General features: G+C 40.0%; 1 protein-coding gene across 2 annotated transcripts in view; it reads right to left on the reverse strand.

Moving 5' to 3' along the window:
• The window catches only part of SKAP2 (src kinase associated phosphoprotein 2), a 120,723-nt gene extending 101,552 nt beyond the window's left edge, over window positions 1-19,171 (reverse strand). The window contains exons 1-4 of one of the 2 annotated variants that reach the window (XM_068935209.1): window positions 15,316-18,190; window positions 12,148-12,228; window positions 7,604-7,709; window positions 5,278-5,303 (exon numbers count right to left, since the gene is read on the reverse strand). In XM_068935209.1, coding sequence (XP_068791310.1) covers window positions 5,278-5,303; window positions 7,604-7,709; window positions 12,148-12,228; window positions 15,316-15,490 — 388 coding nt within the window. In that variant the 5' untranslated portion in view covers window positions 15,491-18,190. Of the gene's footprint in view, window positions 1-5,277; window positions 5,304-7,603; window positions 7,710-12,147; window positions 12,229-15,315; window positions 18,191-18,792 lie in introns of those variants that run through there. The other variant, XM_068935210.1, reaches the window with a different exon arrangement.
• Window positions 19,172-22,313: the final 3,142 nt, after the last annotated feature.

Consider the following 22,313-nt stretch of genomic DNA (forward strand, 5'->3'; position numbering starts at 1 on the left):
ACAGCAGGCTGAAATTATTTCTTTCTGTCCAATCACTGCTGCTGCAAAGACCACATGAACTTACCAAGTAAATAAATGCAAGGTTCTCACTACAGTTTTCACAAAAATAACTGGGCAAAGCTACTTTCAAGCTGACGCATGTTTACTTTAGCCCCTTGATGGCTGCAGGTGATTTTCAAAAAGATGCTACTGGCCCAATTTACCAGTCACCCTGCAAGAAAGGGCTTTTGGCGCAGCCAGTTTCTCACTGTATGCTTTGCCATGCAAACTGCTTTAACATGCTCATACCTGAAGACCCTTCTAGATTCTCATGTTAATACATGAGGGTTTTAAATTGCTAAAAAATTCCTACTTGACCTTTACAAAACACGCATCTATTTGTTAAAACAGTACTGAAATAGCGCTAGGTTTGTAAGTAAACATGCTTCAAGCACAGAAAAGCAACATAACCTGCACTTGCTAAGTACCCGGTTAAGCTGCCTCTTGTCCTGATGGGGCACATCGGGATAAAACCATTCTCTGCTGCACTGGTTGCTATACCTTGCACTCCTTGAAGTCATGCTTGGCATAGACACTTGACAGATGACAGCTGTGTGAAGGTGAAAGGGACAACATAGTGACTTGCCTACACCTAAACGCTCCAGACCTCCAGGATAAAATGAAACTGGCACATTTCTAACTCATTTGATGGTCTCTCCAGAACAGGTCATGATGATCCCCAGAGGATGGTGTAACCACTGAGCAGTACCTTTCCCTTTATACTGTGGTACTAATAATGCATTGAAATTCCTGATTCCGCAATTTCAAGTGTGCTAAAATATACTACTCATATCCACAGGTTGCTCTGACTGCCACAAACTACTGCCTCCCTTTTTCAAGTCCAAAATGACTCCCAAATCCCTGCCACCATTTCCTAGAGAACAAAGCGTACAGAGACCAAAAAAAAAAAAAAAAGGAGTCTCCCTACAAAACGGTACCTTTTGGTCTCGACATACAGACAGAAGAGACAATACAAAACCTTTGCATGTAGCGCTACTCCATCAGTTGACTTTATCCAGGAAGCAGGTGTCTCAGGTCCCAGACACTCATTGCTCTGTCAGGAGCCACAGAAGCACCCGAATCATTGACAGGTTTCCTGGAGGTGCTCCCGTTAATTAGGCAAAGAACAATGCTGATGTTCCAGAGACAAAGCTTTATCTTCTGCTGTGCCAAAGTGAAATGAAAATGGACCTTCAACAGCTTTTACCAGCCTCAAAAGTGATAATTCAGCATAAATGCCAAATCATACATTTTCTGCTTAAACACTGCCAAAGTCGTGTGTTGCAGATCAGATAGGAGGTGCACCAAGGGCTTTACAGGGAACTTGTTCTACAAATTCCCATATTATGACTAGATTTGGCTAGTACTTTTGGTGTCTCTCTTTCAGCATAGAGCCAAAATTTTTCAGAAAAGTGATTAAAAATATGTATTTTGCTAGAATAAATGCAAAGAACAAATGGTAAGGTGAACTTCAAAACACAAATACAGTTTCTAGGGCTTACAGCACTTCTGCCAACTTTAGCACTATTTTTAGCATAAATTGAAAGCAAGGCTCTTTTAACTAAACATTTTGGCAGTCATAGTATTGATTCAATTAATCTCAAAACTGAGAAATGCCAAAAACTGTATTAACTCAGAATCTTTGACAAAGTCCAGACTCTTCTATCCTTCACTAAATATTAGCCTTATTAAAAATTAATCTACTTTGTATGAAAATTATCTTAGTTTTCAAGTTGCTTCCCAACTCACGATCTAGAACAGGTCACCTTGCAAGTGACCATAACTGGCTTTTTGTTTTTACTTACAATGTTTAGATGAAAAGTCAGATATTTGAAAGCAAAAACATGCAGGAACGTCTAACAGGAAAATAAGTTTCTACCGAGTTCCTTAATTTAAGAATGAAAGTAAAATTTGGTGAGAAGATTAGTGATTTGTATACTAACATAACTGTACATCTCTGGTCATGACCTCACACGGACTTTCTTAGCTCAGAAATCAACATTACGTTTAATTGTAAAGGTCAGTGTAAAACTGGATAATACATCATACACAAGAATTAAAGGACATTTTCCTGTACTGTGAATTTAGTGTCTTGAATTTTCACATGCACACCCCCCCCCCCAAAGAGCTTCTTTTTCTTTCAGAGTGTAGATTCACTTGCAAGGATGCCCTTGCCAGCATATGTAGTGACCTAACAGACAACAACATGAGAAAGTTTATTTTTAAGAGGATGTAGGAAAGTGTCTAAGTTCATCAGTTTAGTTGCAAAGAAGTATGTGTGCATTTTTAAAAAATTGAGACGTGCACATGAACAATTTTGGTTTAAAGGGGCCTGATTCGACTTGTGCACATGGTCTTTTTTTTTTTTTTTTTAAACTGCTTGCCAAATGTTTTATGCAAGATAAGACTCCATGTGCTAGTGGCAAAAGTCCATGCACCAAGAGCTCACGTACAATACCTTGGTCAAACTGACTAGTCACTACATGCAAAGGCAGTGGAACTTCAAGAACAAGCAATGATGAAAGACAGTGGAGCGACAAGCTGATACCCACAAAGCATACTTGTAAAATAACTCACAAGCTAAAAGAGCTTGAGACACCAGAGTCAAGTTCCATTATGTTAGACAGGAAACGTAAGAATTTTGACAGTGTTAGTCAACTTCTTTCAGCCTCCGAAAGATTCTAGATGCCTTCAGAAAGATGACAGGTCAGGACTCTCAAGATTCTTGAAAACAGTTGGTGTAGTATGATAATTAGTATACCATGGTAATATAGCATATACTGTAAATCAATTTCCACCTTTCCTTTCAGCTACAAAGATTATTTTATATACATAAAAAATGGAATAATTGCTACCACAAAACAAAGAATAGCAGATATGTAGTTTAAACATGCCATTGTCTCTTCTAGTCTCTCTAGCTTGTTTTAGTGTAATTTCCACAGTTCTGTTTCCACCATCCCTCCTTGTTTTCCAAAAGATATTCTCCTATCCACCATATATTTTGGTGCATTTCTTTGAGGGGTGGAGGAACGTAAAGAGTTCTATCCATCACTACCACCTCCTTTAACCATCTTTTCTCAAATTTTCCATTTTTCAAAGGTCTAGATGCGCACATAAGTATGAAAGGGTACAAAAGTTAACCGAGCTGCTTTGCTACACTAGCAGCTGGCAAAGAAGCTGACTGCCTGTCTCCACCTAGGTCCTCTGCTGTACACCTACACAAATCACACTTAACTGCTACAGGCCTAAAAGTAAGAATGACACAACCAAATACGGTTTACCACACACTTGAACTTTGGAGGTTGTACTGACAACCCATACCAGTGAACTAGATTCCCTCAAATAGTTTTCAAGTAAGTGTGGGCTCCAATTTCTCAGGAATTTTTCATATTCATGTATGTAAATGTACAAGCATTTGGAGAAATTTATCCTAGCTTGTAGAAAACAACAGTGTAACTTCAGAGCCCTCTCATTTTATTGACAAACGCTGAAAGAAAATTAAAATGTCAGCATTCACAGGCTTCACCATCTGTACACAGTTCTAGCATCTTAGTCGAAGGAGATGCATCATGAGAATTAAAATAACCAAAAGCAATCTATCCTTCTTAAGAAACACATCCACGCTAATTAAAAAAACAAGATTGAATACAATTTTCACTAAAATCAGAGCAAGTTGTACAGTAACAATTACAAACTATTTCAATTAAATTAGACATTTTACTGGAAATAATTTCATCTTTATTAATAATCTATTGAATTGCAAAAGAAATTTTGAATTATCAAAGAAGAAAGTACAGTAGGCTAGAATTTTCTTGTACTTCCAAAAATAGCAGTAAATAACAACTCTGCTTTTATAAACAATTTTCATGCTTATTAGGCAGTCACAGATCCAAAAGTCCTTTAGGTACACATATTAAATCTTCAAAAACATAAAACATGCTCTCCATATGTAATGAAACAGCCATCCCACCTAATTTCATATTAGCCATTTTCTGAATAAAATGACACTTGACTTTTCCTCCCTTAATTCTGTCTGGCAGTGGAGGGAGAAGGGAAACTACATCTTATCTTCAGTAAGGGTGTTAAGGTGCAATATAAAATAGTAGCATAATTTTAATATAATTGTTTATACAGTCCCGTAGTTTGAGTTTACAAAAACTTGGCAATCTTCAGGAAGCTTCAACTTATACTTCCTCTTTCAGTTGGCCTGTTGCATCTATCTAATGCAAGCTATAAGAAACATATGAACTTTTTGTATCTTGCTATAACTTTCTGTAGCCAAATATCCGATTTCCATCAAGTATGTTCACACTATCAGCAGGCACAAATATAGCCTACACATTTGAACCCCCGTGTCCAGAAACGGACAGTACAAGGTTCCTCAACTATTGCAAAAAGTAAAGCTTTGCATGGGCTTTTTTGACCTCACACTGTGACCCTCATACCAGCATCCACAGGCTATAGGTCATGACCTCAAGAATTAGCATCATGGAAATAAGAGCCCTTCCAGGTTTAGTTACAGAACAGAAGACTGTAGCAACACACGCCGTTCTTTTCTAAACTGCACCCTGCAGCTTTGTTTTAACTCCACTAAAAGACGATAGATAACCCACACTTCAGCCTTCATTACTGGCACACTAAATCGTCTCCTCTTTGGATAACGGTCCGAGTTCCTGCTACGCTGTGAAAACATTCATTCAGTGTGGATCGAAAGCCAGTATCATATTGCCGCTAGATGAGCCTATTAAAAGGTTAAAGAAATATCACTGTGGAAGTGAAGACTTTTGCAATCACTGTGAAGAAAAAAGGCTGAAATAAATTATCCCCGCTAACATTTTATCTCCTAAGCAGACTGCTTTGCATACACTTCCTCCGAGAAACCTGCCTCACTTGCTTTTACTTGCTTAAGCTATTGCTAATTAAATCAGACAAAACAAGCTCCATTTATATGAAATTCTGAACTATATTTCTAGCCTAATCTTTTAATCAGTAAGCAGTCTCAGATGTGCTTAATGAAGTCAACAGGACCTAGTTTTAGCACGAAGTTTGAACCTCGGGAGCTTTGCACCTTTTCCCTCAGCAGGGGGAGCCAGCATCCTCGTCCTTGCGAGTCACCCACGGCACCGCTGAGCATTTCAAACAAGCGTATGGTCTCTTTATTCCACCGAGAGCCTGTCAGTGGGCAAAAACATACCACAAAGGGAGGGACGGGGGAAAAAAAACACGCATAGGATTTACCTTTATCCTGGAATTCTTGAGGATAGCTGCAGAAAGAAGAAGAAACAAAATAAAGTAACAGAGATTTGCAAATCTTCATAACTAGAACATAACGTAAAACAAATCACGAGTTTCCTACGAGCTTTGTAGTTGTAAACTTAGTGCTGCAAATTTCCTATATTGATATGCATTAAGGTATTTACTTTGGCCTAAAATATTTAATAGTTTCCTTTTGCCTTTGAGAAAATCCTAAAGTAATCATTTTAAAGAAGGGTCCGACAAAATCCCAGATAGGGCAGCCCGTTTTAGGTGGTACTTACATCTACACACACATCTTACGGAATAAGCATACCAGAGTATCTTTGATTTAGTTAGTTTTCTAAATGTTAATTTTTTTTTTTATTTTTGTGCATAAATAGAAGCCACTAAACATCTTAAAAATGACATGGTACATCAGCAGGAAAAAAATTCAAAATCTGGGTCTAGTTGTAATATTTTGTCAAATACGAAGAAAAATACTAAAAATTAATCAGAAATTAACAAGTGATGCATACCTAAATATAAAATCATTTTAGAGTAATAAGGTCTCAAGGTATTTAAAGCATAAAAATAAACCCATCATCCAAGAGAGAACAAAATACTATTTCTCCAGAACTGAACCTCTGATATTTCAGAAACAAAACAATCGTAGGATACAGTTGGATGTATAATGACAAATAATCAGGACAGAGTCATGCAAAACAGCATCTCAACAAGCATGAACTGACTATAGAGTTTGTGTGAAAAGAAGGGGTTTTCACCAGGACTGACTGGCAAACTAAATGCGGCTGCAAAGATCATCTTTATGGACAATAACCAGTAGGGCATGCATCAGGCTCATCAGCAAGGACACACTTACAAGTAACAAACAAGAGAGAAAGGAAGAGTCTGGATAAGAAATCGAAAAATACAAACATAGATAAATGGCCAGATCTAAACAAATCCTGTGTAGGAATCAGCAGTGCTACTTGGACAAAGCTCAATGTGCGAGACGTGAAAATCAAAGACGATTACAACGCGCATACATTTCGTAGCCAGCCTGAAAAGCAGAACGCTGTTAAAAGTGAGTAATACCACAGGAGATCAGGAAGGTTTAGATACTAAAATAAGAGGTGAAATCATGGGGTCATATAGGTGACTAGCAAATGACTCAGTGTTCATCAAGATCATAACTTGCAGATTCCCTCATCTAAGACTTCATCATTTTAGGGGAAGGAGGACAAAAAAAATAAAAAATAAAATAAAAAAAGGACAGCTGAGAGTCATAAAACTGAATGAAGAAAACAAGTCAGGAATGCTCTATCTGCAAGTCATCTGTGCAATAACCCAGAAGGGAAAGCATGAGAAAAAAACTCTGCTCCCTTGAAGAACTGGAAAAGCAGTTTCATAAACATTCATGGGCTGAATCAAAGGCACAGAGAACGTCAACTACAAGATTTTTGCGACAGATGTCATGTCTTCCTCCAGTTAGTGTGCTACTAAGAACGATCTCTTCACTGGACGATTGTACTGTCTTTCAAATTTGTAAATGAGCTGTCAAAGAGGTAGGAGCGTGCCATCAAATCAGAGGTTAGGAAGCATCCAACAGGAGTATTGGTAGAAAAACAGTTTGGAAGCACTGACGGAAAAGAAAGGCAAGTGCTAGATTATATCCCAGTTCAGAGTTATAAAATGGAAGATCTGCACAGAAGATTTTGTAGCACATACAAAACTACAGTGAAATCTCTGCAGCTGAACTGTTCAACTGAAATTAAAATCAAAATAGAACCGAGTCTCAAGTCATACATAACACTAAAAAAAAAAAAAAAAAAAAAACAACTTTGCCTGGCCTATCCTAGTACTTTGCTAATTTTAACATCACTAAAACAAGCTTGTTATCTAAAACTACTTTTAAGATATATTTCAAGTTTTTATTTCAGACTGAGCTAAACGACATAATAGATAGTAAAGTCATCATTGAGTTATGCTGCCTTATACCAGGCTGAGGATGGCAGCAGGAAGAGCATTCATTTACTCTGTGCATTATATTTCTTGTATTTTAATGATTTTTACCACACAAGCTTGCAATCACGGTTCAGAATACTAAAACAATTCAGTCAGGATGAACCCTTATGGTCCCATTTCCTACTGAATTCTAGCAGCTTCAGGAAAGATATAAAAGACTTAAACCCATGCAGATTATTTGACAAAACTAGGACCTAAACAGATTGTTAATTGTTAGTATTGTTAAAAGATTGCAAAAAACTTAAGTTATCAGAGGAGCAGTAAATTACCCGATAATATATTAAAGCAAAAAAAGCTCACTTACCTTGCCTTGATATCTTTTATCTTCTTAAGAAGAACATCCTTTTTTTCCTTTGCTTTCTTGGATAGATTTTCTCCTTTTAGGGTTTGGGAAATAAATGTGTCGACATCTAAATCAGGAAAGAAGGAAGAAAACGTGTATCTCAAGTGGTAACTTTTTTCTAAAGACAAATACGACTGTAATGAGTTTGCCCTGACACTACTATGGAGAAACTACAAAACTACTTTCCGGCCCACACACACCACAGTTAACAGACGTTTCAGATTCTAAATGGGATACATTTGTTCTCTGATCTACTTATGCTTAGCACAGCAAACGCTATGTTGACATTTGATTCTTGCTCATTTAATTATGCCAAATAAGCCCTAGTAAATTGCAGCACTATAACAATTACTTTCCATCACCTAAAGTAAGTGATAAAGCCAAAACATGTAAATGGCCTTTATGCATGTATTACTGCCACATTATTTCAGAAGTTCAAGTTACAAAAATGGTTGAGTAATTCACTATTGCAGCAGTAATGCTTGCACAGCTACTAATATAGGTCATTTATTCGTTTCATTATTTTCAAATATTCCCACACTGCCTCTGAACTCCCCACTAGACTAAAAGTCCATATAAAAAGCTCTAATCCTGCTAACAATTAGGCAGTCACCACAGTAACCATATTGAAGCAGTCAGGATCAAACATGTATTTGGAAGTTAAGTGTATCTGCACTTGTAGAATTACAATGCAGGTTAGAAACTTAGTTTGTAATTTTTTATTCTTATACAGAAGATATATATATATATATATATATATATATATATATATATATATATATATATATAGCGCCATGTAGAATGAAAGCATTCAATGACAGTTACTGTAGTTCTTTGTAATATAGTAAACATCCATTGCGTAAGTTAAAAAACAGTGAACTCAGTTTCAGTGAGCATAACAACACTGGTAGAGTGTCTTCTTGGTTAACAAAAATAATTGCCAAAGTTAACTGTAAAAACTTCTTACTGTTACCAATCAACATATGATTCTCCTGAAAGCTAAAAAGTAGAAATATATTAAAAAAAAAAAAAAGTCTGGCTTGTGGCTTTATCTTTCTCAGCTCTTTGGACAATACCTGTTCATTCAAGATGGGAACATATATGCAAGTCAAACACTCCCACACTGCCCCGCACACACATTTGCCAAATACACATGTACACTAGTTGTGCCTAAGTAGAGTATGGGTGCCACTACTTTAATTCTGTAACTTTTCATGTTAGGCAAGAACCATTTTCATTGTTAAAACACAAAACAGCCAATTAAGTACTCAAAAGTTTGCATAGAAAAACTAACATTTTAAAGCAACATTAAGCTGAACGTTTACTACAGTTTTCTTACCAAAGCTCTAACTCTCTGGTTTACATTTTCTTTATAAAACAAAAGTTTAACAAAAATATAACCCACCTTACATTTCAGGCTGTAAGAAAACAAATTAAGTCAAAAGTTAACTGTCCGAGAACTGTAACATAGTCATTACACATCTGTCATTCTTTAGAAATAAATAATAATCTGATAAATTAGATGTTTGGATTGGCTTGCTGTCTTCACAAAACATGGTAAAGTCTCCAGCCTTTTTTTTTTTTAAAAAGTATTCTAAGTGTTTTCTAAAACGTATTCCGAACAATGATACCGTTCCCCTCCTCACAAGAGGCAGAAAAAGAAAACTTTTCCCATTACACGTTCCGAAGCAGTCCTAGACTGCAAAAAAAAAAAAAAAAATCTCAGTTCTATGGCATTCCTTCTTTGCAAGGACAGAAGGAAAGGCACTTAACATGGGTATTAATGAATCCTCCAGACACACCCTCAACAGCCTCTATGCTGGAAACCAAGTATCCCTGGAAACATTTTGTCCTAACCTACAGAAAATACATACATCTTCCCAAACTCCAAGGATTATAATTTCTGAGCAAAGGGGCATATAAGGACCCATGCAATTCCAAGACACTGACCATCCACAAAACTTCCCTGAGGTCAAAGGATCTGATTCTCTTGCTATTGAAGGCAAAAACAAAACTGCCAACAGTTTATCTCAATCAAACCCAAGAGGATTTTCCGGTACAGACCAACCATTCGCTCCGGGAGATGCTGATTAAAAATATGTTCCTTCATGCTTTTTTATTTCAAAAATTAAATATCAATTTCATAGCGCTACTTAGATAGCAACATGTGAAAGCTTGGTGTCACTAGTCACATTTATAAATAAGGAGTGACGCTTACACTGTATTCTTCAGACACTAATTAATCACAGAACTTTGCCTCAGAAGTCTTAATTTAAATTCAGTGGCCTTCCTTACTTCTTGGAAAAGTTCAAAACCCAGCTGAGAAGTCTGTCATCTCAGGTTTGACTGACTGTCAAAACTTTCTTCAAACACAAATCATTACATAACCCAATTTAGCAAAACGAAGAAGTGAAACTCTGTGGATTACCATAAGCAAAAATTATCTCCAGCTTGCAACACACTGTAGATACAAAAAGGCGAGGACTAATTACATTGATGGTACAATCTATTCTTTTCTAGGAAAGCTTGAACTTTAAAGCACAAATATTATATAATAATTTTCAACCACGGAGGAACAGGGCAGAAGTAGATGCTCCATCCGTTCTCAGTGTTGTAAAAGCCGATGATGACTTGGAGAGGAGGGAGCAGAGAGTGAGAAGGAAGAGAGGGAGAAAAACAAGAGAGAGCAAGCATGCACAACTTCCTGAAACCATCTACTGTTCCTAAATAGCAGCAGTGACAGAGAAGACATCCCTGGGATATCTTCCCTCTCCTATGAACTTGCAAAACAAGTTCTTTGAGTTAAGGTAGCCACAAACAACACAAATTATATTCATCATGCAATACAGTTACTTCTGCAAGGGCAGAGAAAGCATCTAGCTTGACTCATCATAGCCCCCCAAATACAAAGAGAGAACCGATGCATGCATCATCTTGAGCAGGATGCTGAAGCAGCAAAATACTTCGAAACACCACATTCACCATACCATTATTTTTCTTAACTGCTCACAGTTTTACAGAATGTTCTGTATTTTGCTCTCTTCTAGCTTTGCAATTCCAGTCAAATGCACATAAGCCAAGTAACCTACAACCTCTTTGGACAAGAACCAAGAGAGTTATCTAAGCTGCGCTCATCCCTTCCCAACCTGCCTTTCCACACTGTTGAAACGTATGGAAGAAATAGTCCCCGCTACTAGAGAAAGTTTCGTCACTGGCTTAACTCAAGTGAACATTCATTCACTTCATTTCTAAGACGCTCCTCAAAGTGACTTTCCTTAGAAGCAGAAGAGAACTCAGGACTTCAGTATGACACATACAAGGCTCATACAGTGAGCTTCAGAGAGAACAAGCAAAATTTACCCATTTCTCACCAATATTCAAGTCACTAATTCACTCTTTCTTCTCCAAGATGATCCAAAAATCTGATCTCTCCTCTGCCACTTCAACACTATACAGAAAATGGAAATGTAAGCTAGTAGCCATAAGCACTCAAACGTGAATGCGTTTCTTTCATGCTTCAGTAGCATTTGGTCCATTGATGAATTTTTATAAAAGCTGTACTCCAGACAGAAAATCTCTTTGAACAGATTTTTGAGTTAAAAACATTTTTACTTATCAGTTACCATGTAACACACATAAAATAAGTGGTGTATTTTCACACATTTTGTTTATTTCTAACAAACTGAGCAGCTATTTGGTATCCTACATTGCAGAGCGCATATTATCATCACAGACACTCAGCTGCAGTTGACTCCTTCTATTGAAAATATTAGAATTTCAAAGAGAAATAAACTTTGAAATCCTATTCAATATCTCTCTACTTTCTAAAGATTGTGTGTTAGCCTACCCAATAGCTTGAACACCATTATTTGTTGCTCTGCTTCTTAAAGCTCACGATATTAACTTTGTCTGAAGCATGCCCCAGAGAAATTATTTGCTTTCAGAAATGAACAATAGATGCAGAACTGAAAGATTCAATTGATAAGATCCATTCACAAATTGCTCTGTCAATACGGGTTACGAACCGATACAAAAGAGAAGCCGCACTAAAATATAGCTCTGTCTGCTTCAATTGTAATTAATCAAATGGAACTATATGAGTATAGTTCAAAGTTTAACTGCCATTTCATACAACAGTCAAAAGCTGAAAGGCCGTTTTAATTTCATTCCCATCTACATTCTTTTTATGAGAAAACAAGCTAAGATACTTTTTGATTTTCACTGTTTGTTAAGACATTTTGTGTTTCTTATTTCAGTGATTACAAGCAGACGACGCTGCAAGTTCTCCATCGTTTCAAGTCTTTGGGGCTATCTTCTTCAATAAAGGCTGAAACTACGCAGATGGACTTTTTCAAGATTGCTGTAAAAACGTTTAGACCAAAGCATATACTGCATTCAAGAGTGCTGAATTAATCATAATGAATGACGGCTCTCTGCTGTTCCTATTGCTTACTACACCAATCCGCAGTCGCATTACTGAACATACTTGGGACAGAACTACCTACCCTTTGTGTGGAGCGGCCCAAACGGGCTCTCGCAGTGGCACTCGGTGCCGAGTGGCCTGTGCCTTCCTTTCTCCTCTCCTCCTGTAGGTAACCAAAATGTCATCTATCACTTTATCAAAACATTAGTCACTTCCTCATCACCTGATGAATTCATACTACTCAAATGACAGAGAAAAATTAGAAATTGGCCACGAGAGGTGTGTTTCCAGTCACAGGGTAGGAAACATACGGAGCTGCCTTTACATGGCCTGACGAGAATGTGCACTCCCGCTGGATGGCTGGACATGCACTTCTCTCCTTTGCCTTCGGGACAGGCAGAGCCAGCAGCGAGCCACGGGGTTTCTGAAGGCAGGCTGGGGAATTCTGGAAGTTAGTTGCAAACGAGACACATTTGTCCATATGCACTTTGCAAAGGTGATCAACATCAAACGGACCACCACACATCTTTCAGCTTTCCATGGGCTAGCATTAGAAAGGGCTAGCTTTAGGAAGCAATTAATTAATGGCATTTCAAACTTTTCCTTCAATTCACCAACATGGAACAGGCCTGAAGACAAATTATCAAGCAACACCAGCAACTACCTGTCCCTCCGCACATCAATCTCGGGTCTTTTGAGTCAAAAAATATCTGAGGATTTTTTGTCTTTGCTCTTCCCTCTTCTCCTGCCTTCCCAGCTATATTCAAAACTCTTTATGCCTAGAGTTTGCTAAACTATCTTAAAAAAGCATACTTACCATACTTATACAGAAACAGGACACATGATGTAAAACAAGTGACTGACAACTGTAAAATGTCTAAAAATATCACACCGATCCAGTCTAACAAGTAGGTGAACATTCATTGTAGCACAAAGTCCTGGAAAGAACTGCCTTTAGAGGCTGTTGTACCTTAAACCTCCATAAGTAAGGCTACCGTTCTACATTATCACAATCAAAGTAAATATACTGAAAAAACTGATGATCAACAGTTTCTATCAGCGATATATATAGAGGTACACCTATACTGATGTATGTTTACTTCAAATGAAGTAAACAGACAGTACATCTCTTTTAAAGAGTAATAATAATAATATTCAAGGACTAGATTGTAACCTCATTGACTGGGGAGTTGGGCATCCTCTCCCTACATTAAAGAAATGAGAAAAGATCAAGCTGTAGCATATTAAGCATATGATGAAAAAAGCATACTAGCACAAATCACGATCAAGTTACAAAGTGATTCCAAATGAACCATAATAAAAAATGTTAAGGATTAACCTAAAGATTTACACTGTACGCCACATTATGCTGCATCTATTGTGGTTTGTTGACATACGATTGGGAAAGAAACGTAAACCCAGCCAGATGAGAAAGATAGACTCCACGTTAATTGAAAAAGACAAACTAAGTGAATAATGAGTATATAAAAAATAGCCTATGCCATTTTTATCACCCATATATGACACTTATTCTCAAATTTATGGCAGAGACAATTGAACTATGTTTCAAATCACTGGAGGTTATTTCTTACCAGGAATGCCTCTGCACATTTTTTCACCTCACTGTTTCTATTCTTCTCCCGCTACTATTGAAATACATATATATATATATATATACATATATAAAACCAAAGCTGTAAATACACGTCTGCTTAGAAGATGCCGACAATAATCGCCCTGGTTTATTTTGTGAAGATGGATTCTTCTACAAGAATTGGCATTCATTATATCCATCAAAATGTGAAAAATAATACTCTAGAACAAAGAAGAGTAAAGTTTTCAACAAGAGTATAATATTAAAATTGAACTAGCCAACGAAGAAATGCTACATTGCACCTCGGTGACAGGAACATAAGGAGCAAGCCCAGCAACCACTGACAAGGAGGTCAAAGAAGGACAGTTAGTTTTCCAGGGATCAGGGGTAAATATAACTACCGCAGTGCCCAAAAATATAAGGTAAGCATAATTAAACTCTTTGACTCATGCAGTGGATCCACCTTCTCATAGTTCTAGCATCTTGCCTTCTCCTGAGTGCTATTTTCAGGAAGCAGCTAAACAAATGGGTAAATTATGTTAATTTGAAGATTGTAGAGGGAATACAGTGAAATAAGGCAATTAGGGCAATATGACTAGAGATTTTTAAAACCTGGATAATGTCTAGGTGGAGACAATCCCAAAGGCAAAACCAGAGAGCTTGCCTAAGATCTTTTTGTTCAGTAGAACAAGGAACGACGGATACAGGAGCTAAGTTCCACGTGGACTAGAGTGTTTCATTACATTTGCATTAAAAAGATCTTAGTTACTTTCTAAATATGAATACAGAAGTTTCATTTTCATATTGGAAATGCTGCAAAGCATGAAAGCAGAAGTGAAAAAATACCCCTTTCTATAGTCATGGATGTCACAAAGATGACAGAAAAAAAAATATATATATATATAAAATAATGATCATTATTTATTTTTAAAAGATTTTAATGGCATAATTCTTAACTCTTCCAACTATATCCTCACTACTATAAACATTGAAAAAAATTAAATTTAACTATCATGATCACTGAAGCAACTAGTATAAGTTATGTTACAGGAGAAACAATATGCCTTTAGGGAAGAAGGAACCTCCAAAAACCTTCTCAAAACTTCAGAGCGTGCATCAAGGAGTAAGGAAAACTAAAAATAAGCAGGCCTCCAACAATTTGTACAGTCAATAATAACTTGGCAGCAAGAGAAAGAATGACAAGTAACATCCCACTTTGCCAAACCAATACCCACAAAAAGATCCTGAACATGGAAATACAAAAGAGGATGCCTTTTTCAAAAGAAGAAAAGATACAACAGGGCTGGGCTTCCTTCAGTAACTTCCAAAAATTCACATACATCTGGAAGGTGCAGAGACACAGGCAAGGGATGAAAAAATTACACACACAGTCACACCCCTCCCACTCCCAGGTGTAAAGTGAGAGGCAAGAGGGCAACAAACTGACTTCGTCCTCTCCCGAAAAGCTCAACTCATGACCAGAGGATCCCGTTTCTGTCTCTGATGTTACCTTCCCACCACTTAAAGAAGGCAGAAGAGAGAGGACAGCATTGTGCAATCCCAGCAATTCTCTGCAATAAACCCACTGCCGCACCGACCTTTTCCCCTTCAGCTTTACAGAAACAGCTTCCTCCTGCTCCCAACCAATGTACTCACCCCTGAGTTCAAGCTGTGTTTCTGCCTGGAACATTTCAGCACCGCTGACATGCAACTGTAATGACCCTGCCAGAATGTGTGACAGAATTTGTTTTTGCATTGAAGATATAATATTGTTTAGGTTCAATGTAAAGCATTCACAAATCAGAGAGTTTCCTGTGCAACTTGAATTCATCCCCTGGTGTGTTTAATCCCATTATCACGATGTTTAACTACAGGAGCACAAAGTACGCTTTCCAGTAGGACCCCTACTTGTTCAGTGTAGCGGGCGGACACTACTCCGGCAATCAATCAAGGCAAAGCAAGGATAAGGAAATCCATACGATTGCCCATTCTGTTTGTTGCAGAATTTGAAAACGTGTAGACAAAAATACCAAGGAGAGCAGGAGGAGTGAAATATTTAAAAGATTTTGTACCTGTCCCTGCCCCACTGCTATGCAAATAATGCACCAAGAAGAACTCTTTGTCTCAAGCCATTAGTTAATGTTCCCAACATGAGCCTGTTCTCCCCAGACCCTGACATGAAGAAATGCCAAGCACTCATAATATCCATTGAATAGAGACATCCAGTTGACATTATTTTACTGGAGAAACCAGCACAGCACAGAGACAGGTGAATTTGAATTCTAATCTGTTCTGCCATTGATTATTTTTTGTGACCTCAGATCACATCTTGTTTATTACACTAATTTTACCGACGGGAAAACAATATTCTCTCATCTCAAAGAGGTGCTGAATCAATATTTGTGAGCTATTAAAATAATACATTAAGAAGCACCCTCGAAGAAGAGCATACAAAAATGAATAGCTATTCCCTGCAGTCTTTAAATTGTGTAAGGGTTGCTAAATTAATAATAAAAATATTACAGAGCTCCCTTCCCTCCTCCATTACCATATATCTTCAGTACATGAATAGGGTGAGCAAAAAGCAGGAGACTGCATAATTAAAGATTACCAGAACCTAAATGTGTTAGCAAATAAACTGCTCATACAATTTGAACTTTTCTAGTTGCTAGCTTTCATACATTTGAGTTGTAACCTATTAAAAAAAGGAGGGAGAGGTTAACAAACAAACTGCAAGAAGTAATCCCAGGAAGGGGGGGGGGGTATTTATTTCCCCCACAAGGGGATCAAGTTATTGAATTTTTAAATTGCATAGCCACAATTATTGTTACATTTGTTTCCTCTTGATAATTCAGCAAGTAAGGATTAAAAATTCCAAACTATTATTTGTTCCTCACTACCCCATCTCCGCCCCGCTAAATTTCTACCTAATCCATAGATCACTGTTATAAAATTAACAGGAGTTGAACTCATTTTGCATTAAGTCCTAAAATAACGTTGTGTGTGAATGCAAGCTAAACTGAATGCATCTCTAAGACAATAATATTTTATGTGGTATTTATGCAATCACGATAAAAAAAGAAGGATTTAAAGATTATTGGTAAATCATTTAATTCTCTTTTTAACTTAGCTACTACACACAGCACTAATAAAACTATCTCATTTTTTTCTAGAAAAACTGAAGCTCAAGGGACTTCTACACACACTAGATACCTGTATATAACTTAGACCATAGATCATAGTGACTCTGAAATGGCATGCACCTATTTCCCTTGGGGGAAAAGAGAAGTTCTCGGTCTCACTTCAACCTTTGTATTGCTCTGTCCATTGCAGACTGGATAATGACGGGGAGAAGGACAAGTTACCTAGATGTACCATGACAAAATACAAAACATAGTTTGGAATTACCCCATCTGCCTAGACCTTCCCAACCCTCACCCCAAATCCTATAATCTAAACTTATAACAAGGAAGAGTTTCTAAGAGCACAGCTTCACCAAGTGTGAAGAATATTTACAGTTCTGACACCGGAAGTCCAGAACACATTAGTGCCATGGAAATAAGCAAGGTCTGGAAAGGCCCTCAAGGCGCCTTTTTTTTTTTTTTAAAAAATGATCAGGAACCTGTCTCCCACAATAAGAAATAGTCATAAGGATTGCTTTTTTTCTGGTGGCCTTTCATACAAGATTCTACTTCAGAGGGTATGATCTGCAAATAATGTACTTAAGCACACGAGTTACCAAAACACTTAAGAGAGGTGGCAGAAGTGCTTTAAAGATAAGACGACTGGTAAAAGCAAAATGTTTCAAACACGAACTCTTACAATCAAAGTGCTTAAAGAAAAAAAAAAAAACTAGTCTTCAAAGCTGATGAATTGCTGTAGATTCTGGCAGTTCAGCCATGTAATCAGGTACTTAATTTCAGAGGCAAGATTTTGAAAAGCATGGTTAATTTCAATGGCTCAGCCAAAGTAAAAGATGTTCCTAAGGCAGACACAGAAGCTGTCAAAAGAAACATTCTCCTGCTCCAGCTGAAGTAGTTTCAGCACAGTAAAGCCTTTCTATTTATGCCTTTCTCCATAAATATAAAAAACTCCCAAATGGGAAAGAGACAATTTATTTTAACGGACAACAACCAAAAAAAAATAAAGGAAAAAAATGTAAACCTTTGCACGTAAAAACAACATTAGTATTTTTAAGCCTCCACTAACACTACTGCAGTATCATTTCACAGTGAGAAATCACTCCATTCCACTACTGTAACCCAGGAGAACATGGCCAGCCACATTTTAACCCAAAGGCGGTAGCCCAGGCATATTGCATTGATATGACCATATGTCCACAATACCGCAACATCTTAGGAACTTTTTTTTTTTCTTGTTTAAACTAATTTGGGAAAACCACGCTGGTGACACCAGAACAAGATGCTGCAGCTCCCGAAAGCGCCTGACGGCCCACCTCCGCACCTCCGAGAGCAGAAACTTCCCCCCGAGTCACCAACTCGGGGATCAAAGCCAGCCCCACGGGCGCTGCCTGACTTTCCGCACAAGCCCCAGAAGCCCAGCAGCCCTGAGGCAATGCTGCACCCCTGTCACAACTCCCAGCGGCTTCCGCACAGCTCCCGCATCGCTCTTCCTCCCTCTCGGCGGCGGCGCAAGCCGGGTGCCGCAGCCCGGCGGCCTGTAGCAAGGAGCACCCTCCGCCCTGGGCAGGGCGCAGGTGCCCGCCGGCGGCGGGAGGCGCCCGCTCGCCTCGGCCCGGCCCGTCCCCGCCGCGCCCGGCCCGCCACCAGCCGCCCCGGGACGGGCAGCGCGGCCCTCGGGGAAGCAAACCGCGCAACCACGGCCGGAGAGAGGAAGTAACCGGGGAAGAAGGAATTGACGGAAGGGGGGGGAACCCCCCCCCCCAAAAAGCACATCCCCACCAGCTGAGAGGCGCCCCCCGAGGCGCCGCGGGGTTGCGGCACGGGGCACCCCCCGGCCCGGCCGGGCGCCCCCGTAACGGCAGCGGCCGCCCGCCACACCCCCGCCGCGGCCGCGGGCCCGCCCCTCGCCGCCCCCAGCCCGGGCCGGGCCTCCCCTGCGCCCCGCCCGCCCGCCCCTCGCCAAGCCCTCCCCCCCCACCCCCGGCCTCACCTGCCAGGAGGCTGCGGACCTCCTCGGGGATGGCGAGGGCGCCGTGCATGCTGAGGGCGGCGGGGCGGGGAACAGCGACGCGGCCCGGCTGTTGGCCTCCGCCTCGGCCCCGCGAGGGAGGAAGCGACGGCCCCGCCCCCCTGCCGGCTGCAACGGCAACGGACGAGCCGGGCCGGGAGCCCCGGGGGCGGGGCGGGGGCGGGGCCTTGCGCCGCGGGGCGCTCGCTTTCGCGCCGTCCTGCGGAGCTGCGCATGCGCCTCCCCCCTCCTCGCGTCTTTACACCCGCTGCTGGGCTTCCCCCGTAGCAACTCCCCTCCACGGAACCACGAGGGACTGCCTTCCACGTGACCGTTCCCGGCGGCCATTTGGCGTGAGGGCACCGTGTCCCTCTTGCCAGCATCAAACATGGCGCTCGGCGTTGGCCATCGGCCCGCCTCCGCCGCCCAAGGTCCAAGAAGAGTTGGCTGTTGGGCGAGAATCCCCCGGAAGTTGCTCTCTGATTGGTCCATTGATTATCCCCGCCCCACCGTCGCCCCCCTGCAAGGTGCCGCGAGGCGCCGTTGAGGGACCCGGCCTTGGCGGGGCTCGGGGACGATGGCGGCTCGGGCCCAGGAGCGATGGCGCAGGACTTGACCCACTTTCCCCCAAGTGCCTTTTCTGCCCTCCTTCAGAGCATAGCGCAGACCTCAACTTGCCTACGGGCGGGAGGGATAGCACTGCTCAGGCAGCAGGGGAGAGGACAGTGCGTCCGGCGTCAAGCAGGGGCCTGCTGGTGCCTCTTCTTGCCCGTCGTTACAGTGTCAGGGTTTGGGGCATCAGAGCGCAGGCCGGCTGTGTGCCTTGTCCAAACAGGTGGAGCTGGCAAAATCATATCGAAATGGGAAATCACATGCGCACATGACACCTAAGGTGAAATACGAAATGGGAAGTTAGGCGTTTGGAGTAAGCGTGTTGGTATAGGCTTCTGTTGGCACAGATGTGTGGGCACAGATTGCTGTTCCTGAGCAGCACTGCTGGGCTGGTGGAAGGGCCTACTTTGTAGCACCCTTATTTTGCTTATGGAGACAGCTTTGCTGCAGTTCTGTAGCTATCCACATTTGGAGCACATAAGTAATGTAATATGTTTAGTGTAGGAATAGTCAAAGTAAACTCTTAGCATGTGCTTCTGTGACCTTGGTGGGCTTGGCTGTATCTATGTTATTACATAAAGATGCTTGTGTTAGAGCTACAGCTATGCTAGCGCATCTGTGTATTATACCAGTGTGGAAAAATACCTGAAAGAAGTTATAAAATGTCACCTTTACACCAGTGTAACAATAGCTAAACACTTGTGGCACATCTGGCAGTACAGCTGTATCACCCAAGTATTAAACGGTTTCATACTTCTGGTTAATGTAGCTGTGCCAGCTGAAGGCTGCAGTGCAGACCTAGTGTTAAGATTGTCTTGTTCTCCTGACTTCTCACATGCCTTTTAATTACATACAGCAGCTCATTTCAAATACATCTGGATTTTCAAAGCACTACAGCTTTATTACCTGTTTTTATGGCCATCTTGGTTGAAACTCAAGCAGTCAAGTAACTGACTTGTATAATGCTGCACACTGATTTTTTATGTCAGTTCTCTAATTTCACAGTCAACATGCACATGCATCTGGGTGCATATATGTGTACAGAGATCTTTCAATATTTGTGTTAACTATCTACTACTTTTCTGCTACAAGAATATTAATATTTGATTAATTCTTCTGCAGTTAGCAAGGAGGGCTCTTTGGGCTTACGCTGAATTAACAGATTTCAGCTGTGCGGTCTTGGGAAGTTGCCGTAAGGTGCAGGGAAAAGGCTTCCAGTCTAATTCGCTTGCCCTTTTTGGATTAATTTTAATCCTACTTTCTTTTGTTGACTTTATGGCTCCATACATTTATCTTCCCGAAATGAGTCAAGGGTGTCACTTGAACTCTGTTGTAGTCTTTGTTTTGGGATCACCTTTCCTGATAATTTATTCCATATGTTTACCATTTGTATGAGGTTTCCCTGAGATTCAGAATGTAAAATGAGAAGAAATAACTTACCTTTATCACTTTCTGCCCAGCATACTCTGATCACCCTTTTCTTTCTGCTGCTTTTTTTTTCTTAAAGATCTCCTTGTCATTGCACTGAAGATCAGCCTATCACAGCTAGCAAGATTTGTAACCCAGGCCTGTTTTAAGCCTTGTTGAATTCCAGATTTACTCTTAGTTCCCTAATTTCTAAATCTACTGCTAATAGGAAGCATAATTCAAAACAGACTCCTTCACTGAAATACGTCTGGCTTCACAGCCGTTTCAGCCTGTTTTCTGGGGATTCCACAGCTTGTGCCTCTTCGAAACCAGACATACCACTTTGCCTAATCAGGCCCATGGATCAGGGATTCTTAATGTGAAGGCAGCAACACCACAGGGAACACACAGAAGTTTATTGTGCTTCTATATGTGTAGAGCTTCAAAAACAAGTTAGTCTCTAAGAAAAGCCTACCTGACTCTGCAGAGAGCCTGCAGTAATAGAAAACCTGTAGAAAGAATAAATTTCCCGTTCAGGAATGGCATCGCCATCACCTTGCCTTGTTGAAGAAATCTGATATAACCAGTGTGTTGGGAAATCCAGCATTTTTTCCATGTAACGTTCCATTTTTCTGCAGCTAGGCTTTTAAAACTTAAATTCTGAGGAAAAAAAAAGGAGACAGGACCTGTGTGCAGCTGCTTCTTATTCTCTACATGTCCTTTAATAGAAAATTAATTAGATTGCATGCTCCCTGCACTATTTCATGCAGGCAGGCAGCAGGCTTGTTGAGACTACTCTATATTCTCATCTATTCATCCCCTGTTTACTGTCTGTACAGCAGATTCAAACCAAAACATCTAGTCAATAATCAGGCTATTTATGTTTTTTAATTATTTAGTTACATTAAACAGTAGTTGGCAAATATTTCTGAGATGCATGCATAGCTGTTAAAAGGAAGGAGCATGGCACCACTTTATTTACAAAGAAATTCAAAAACTTCTGTGTTTAAAAAAATAAATGACAGCGCTCTAAACATGAAAACGTTATGCATCTTGGCCATGGTCACTGCACAGAAGAAAAGCTGTGGTGCCTCTTAGAGTGGAAAAACATGTTTTGAACTCTTTGCCCTCTGGCAAAACATCATTAATGTTTTGTTAGGATTTGCTACTACTCTCGAGTTAAAATGATTTCCTTATAGTCAGTGATATATTCAGGACATTGCTGCAGCTGTTTTGACACTAAGTTTACAACTAATTTTGAAGCATGAAGAAGAGCTAGTACTTCATGTAGCAATTGGTAAAATTTCATAAATCCTCCTCTATTTAGGATCCACCTCCATCAAAACTTCCTATCTTGCTGCCCTTTTAGAGGCATTTTGTAAAAAGCAAAATCTTTAAGACTTTCAAGCATCATTTGCACAGTTGCATTACATTGGCTGTACTATCTTAAGATGTAGAAACATAATCTTACACTTAGCATTCAG

This window comes from Struthio camelus, chromosome 2 (assembly GCF_040807025.1).
Source record: "Struthio camelus isolate bStrCam1 chromosome 2, bStrCam1.hap1, whole genome shotgun sequence".
Lineage (NCBI taxonomy): Eukaryota > Metazoa > Chordata > Aves > Struthioniformes > Struthionidae > Struthio > Struthio camelus.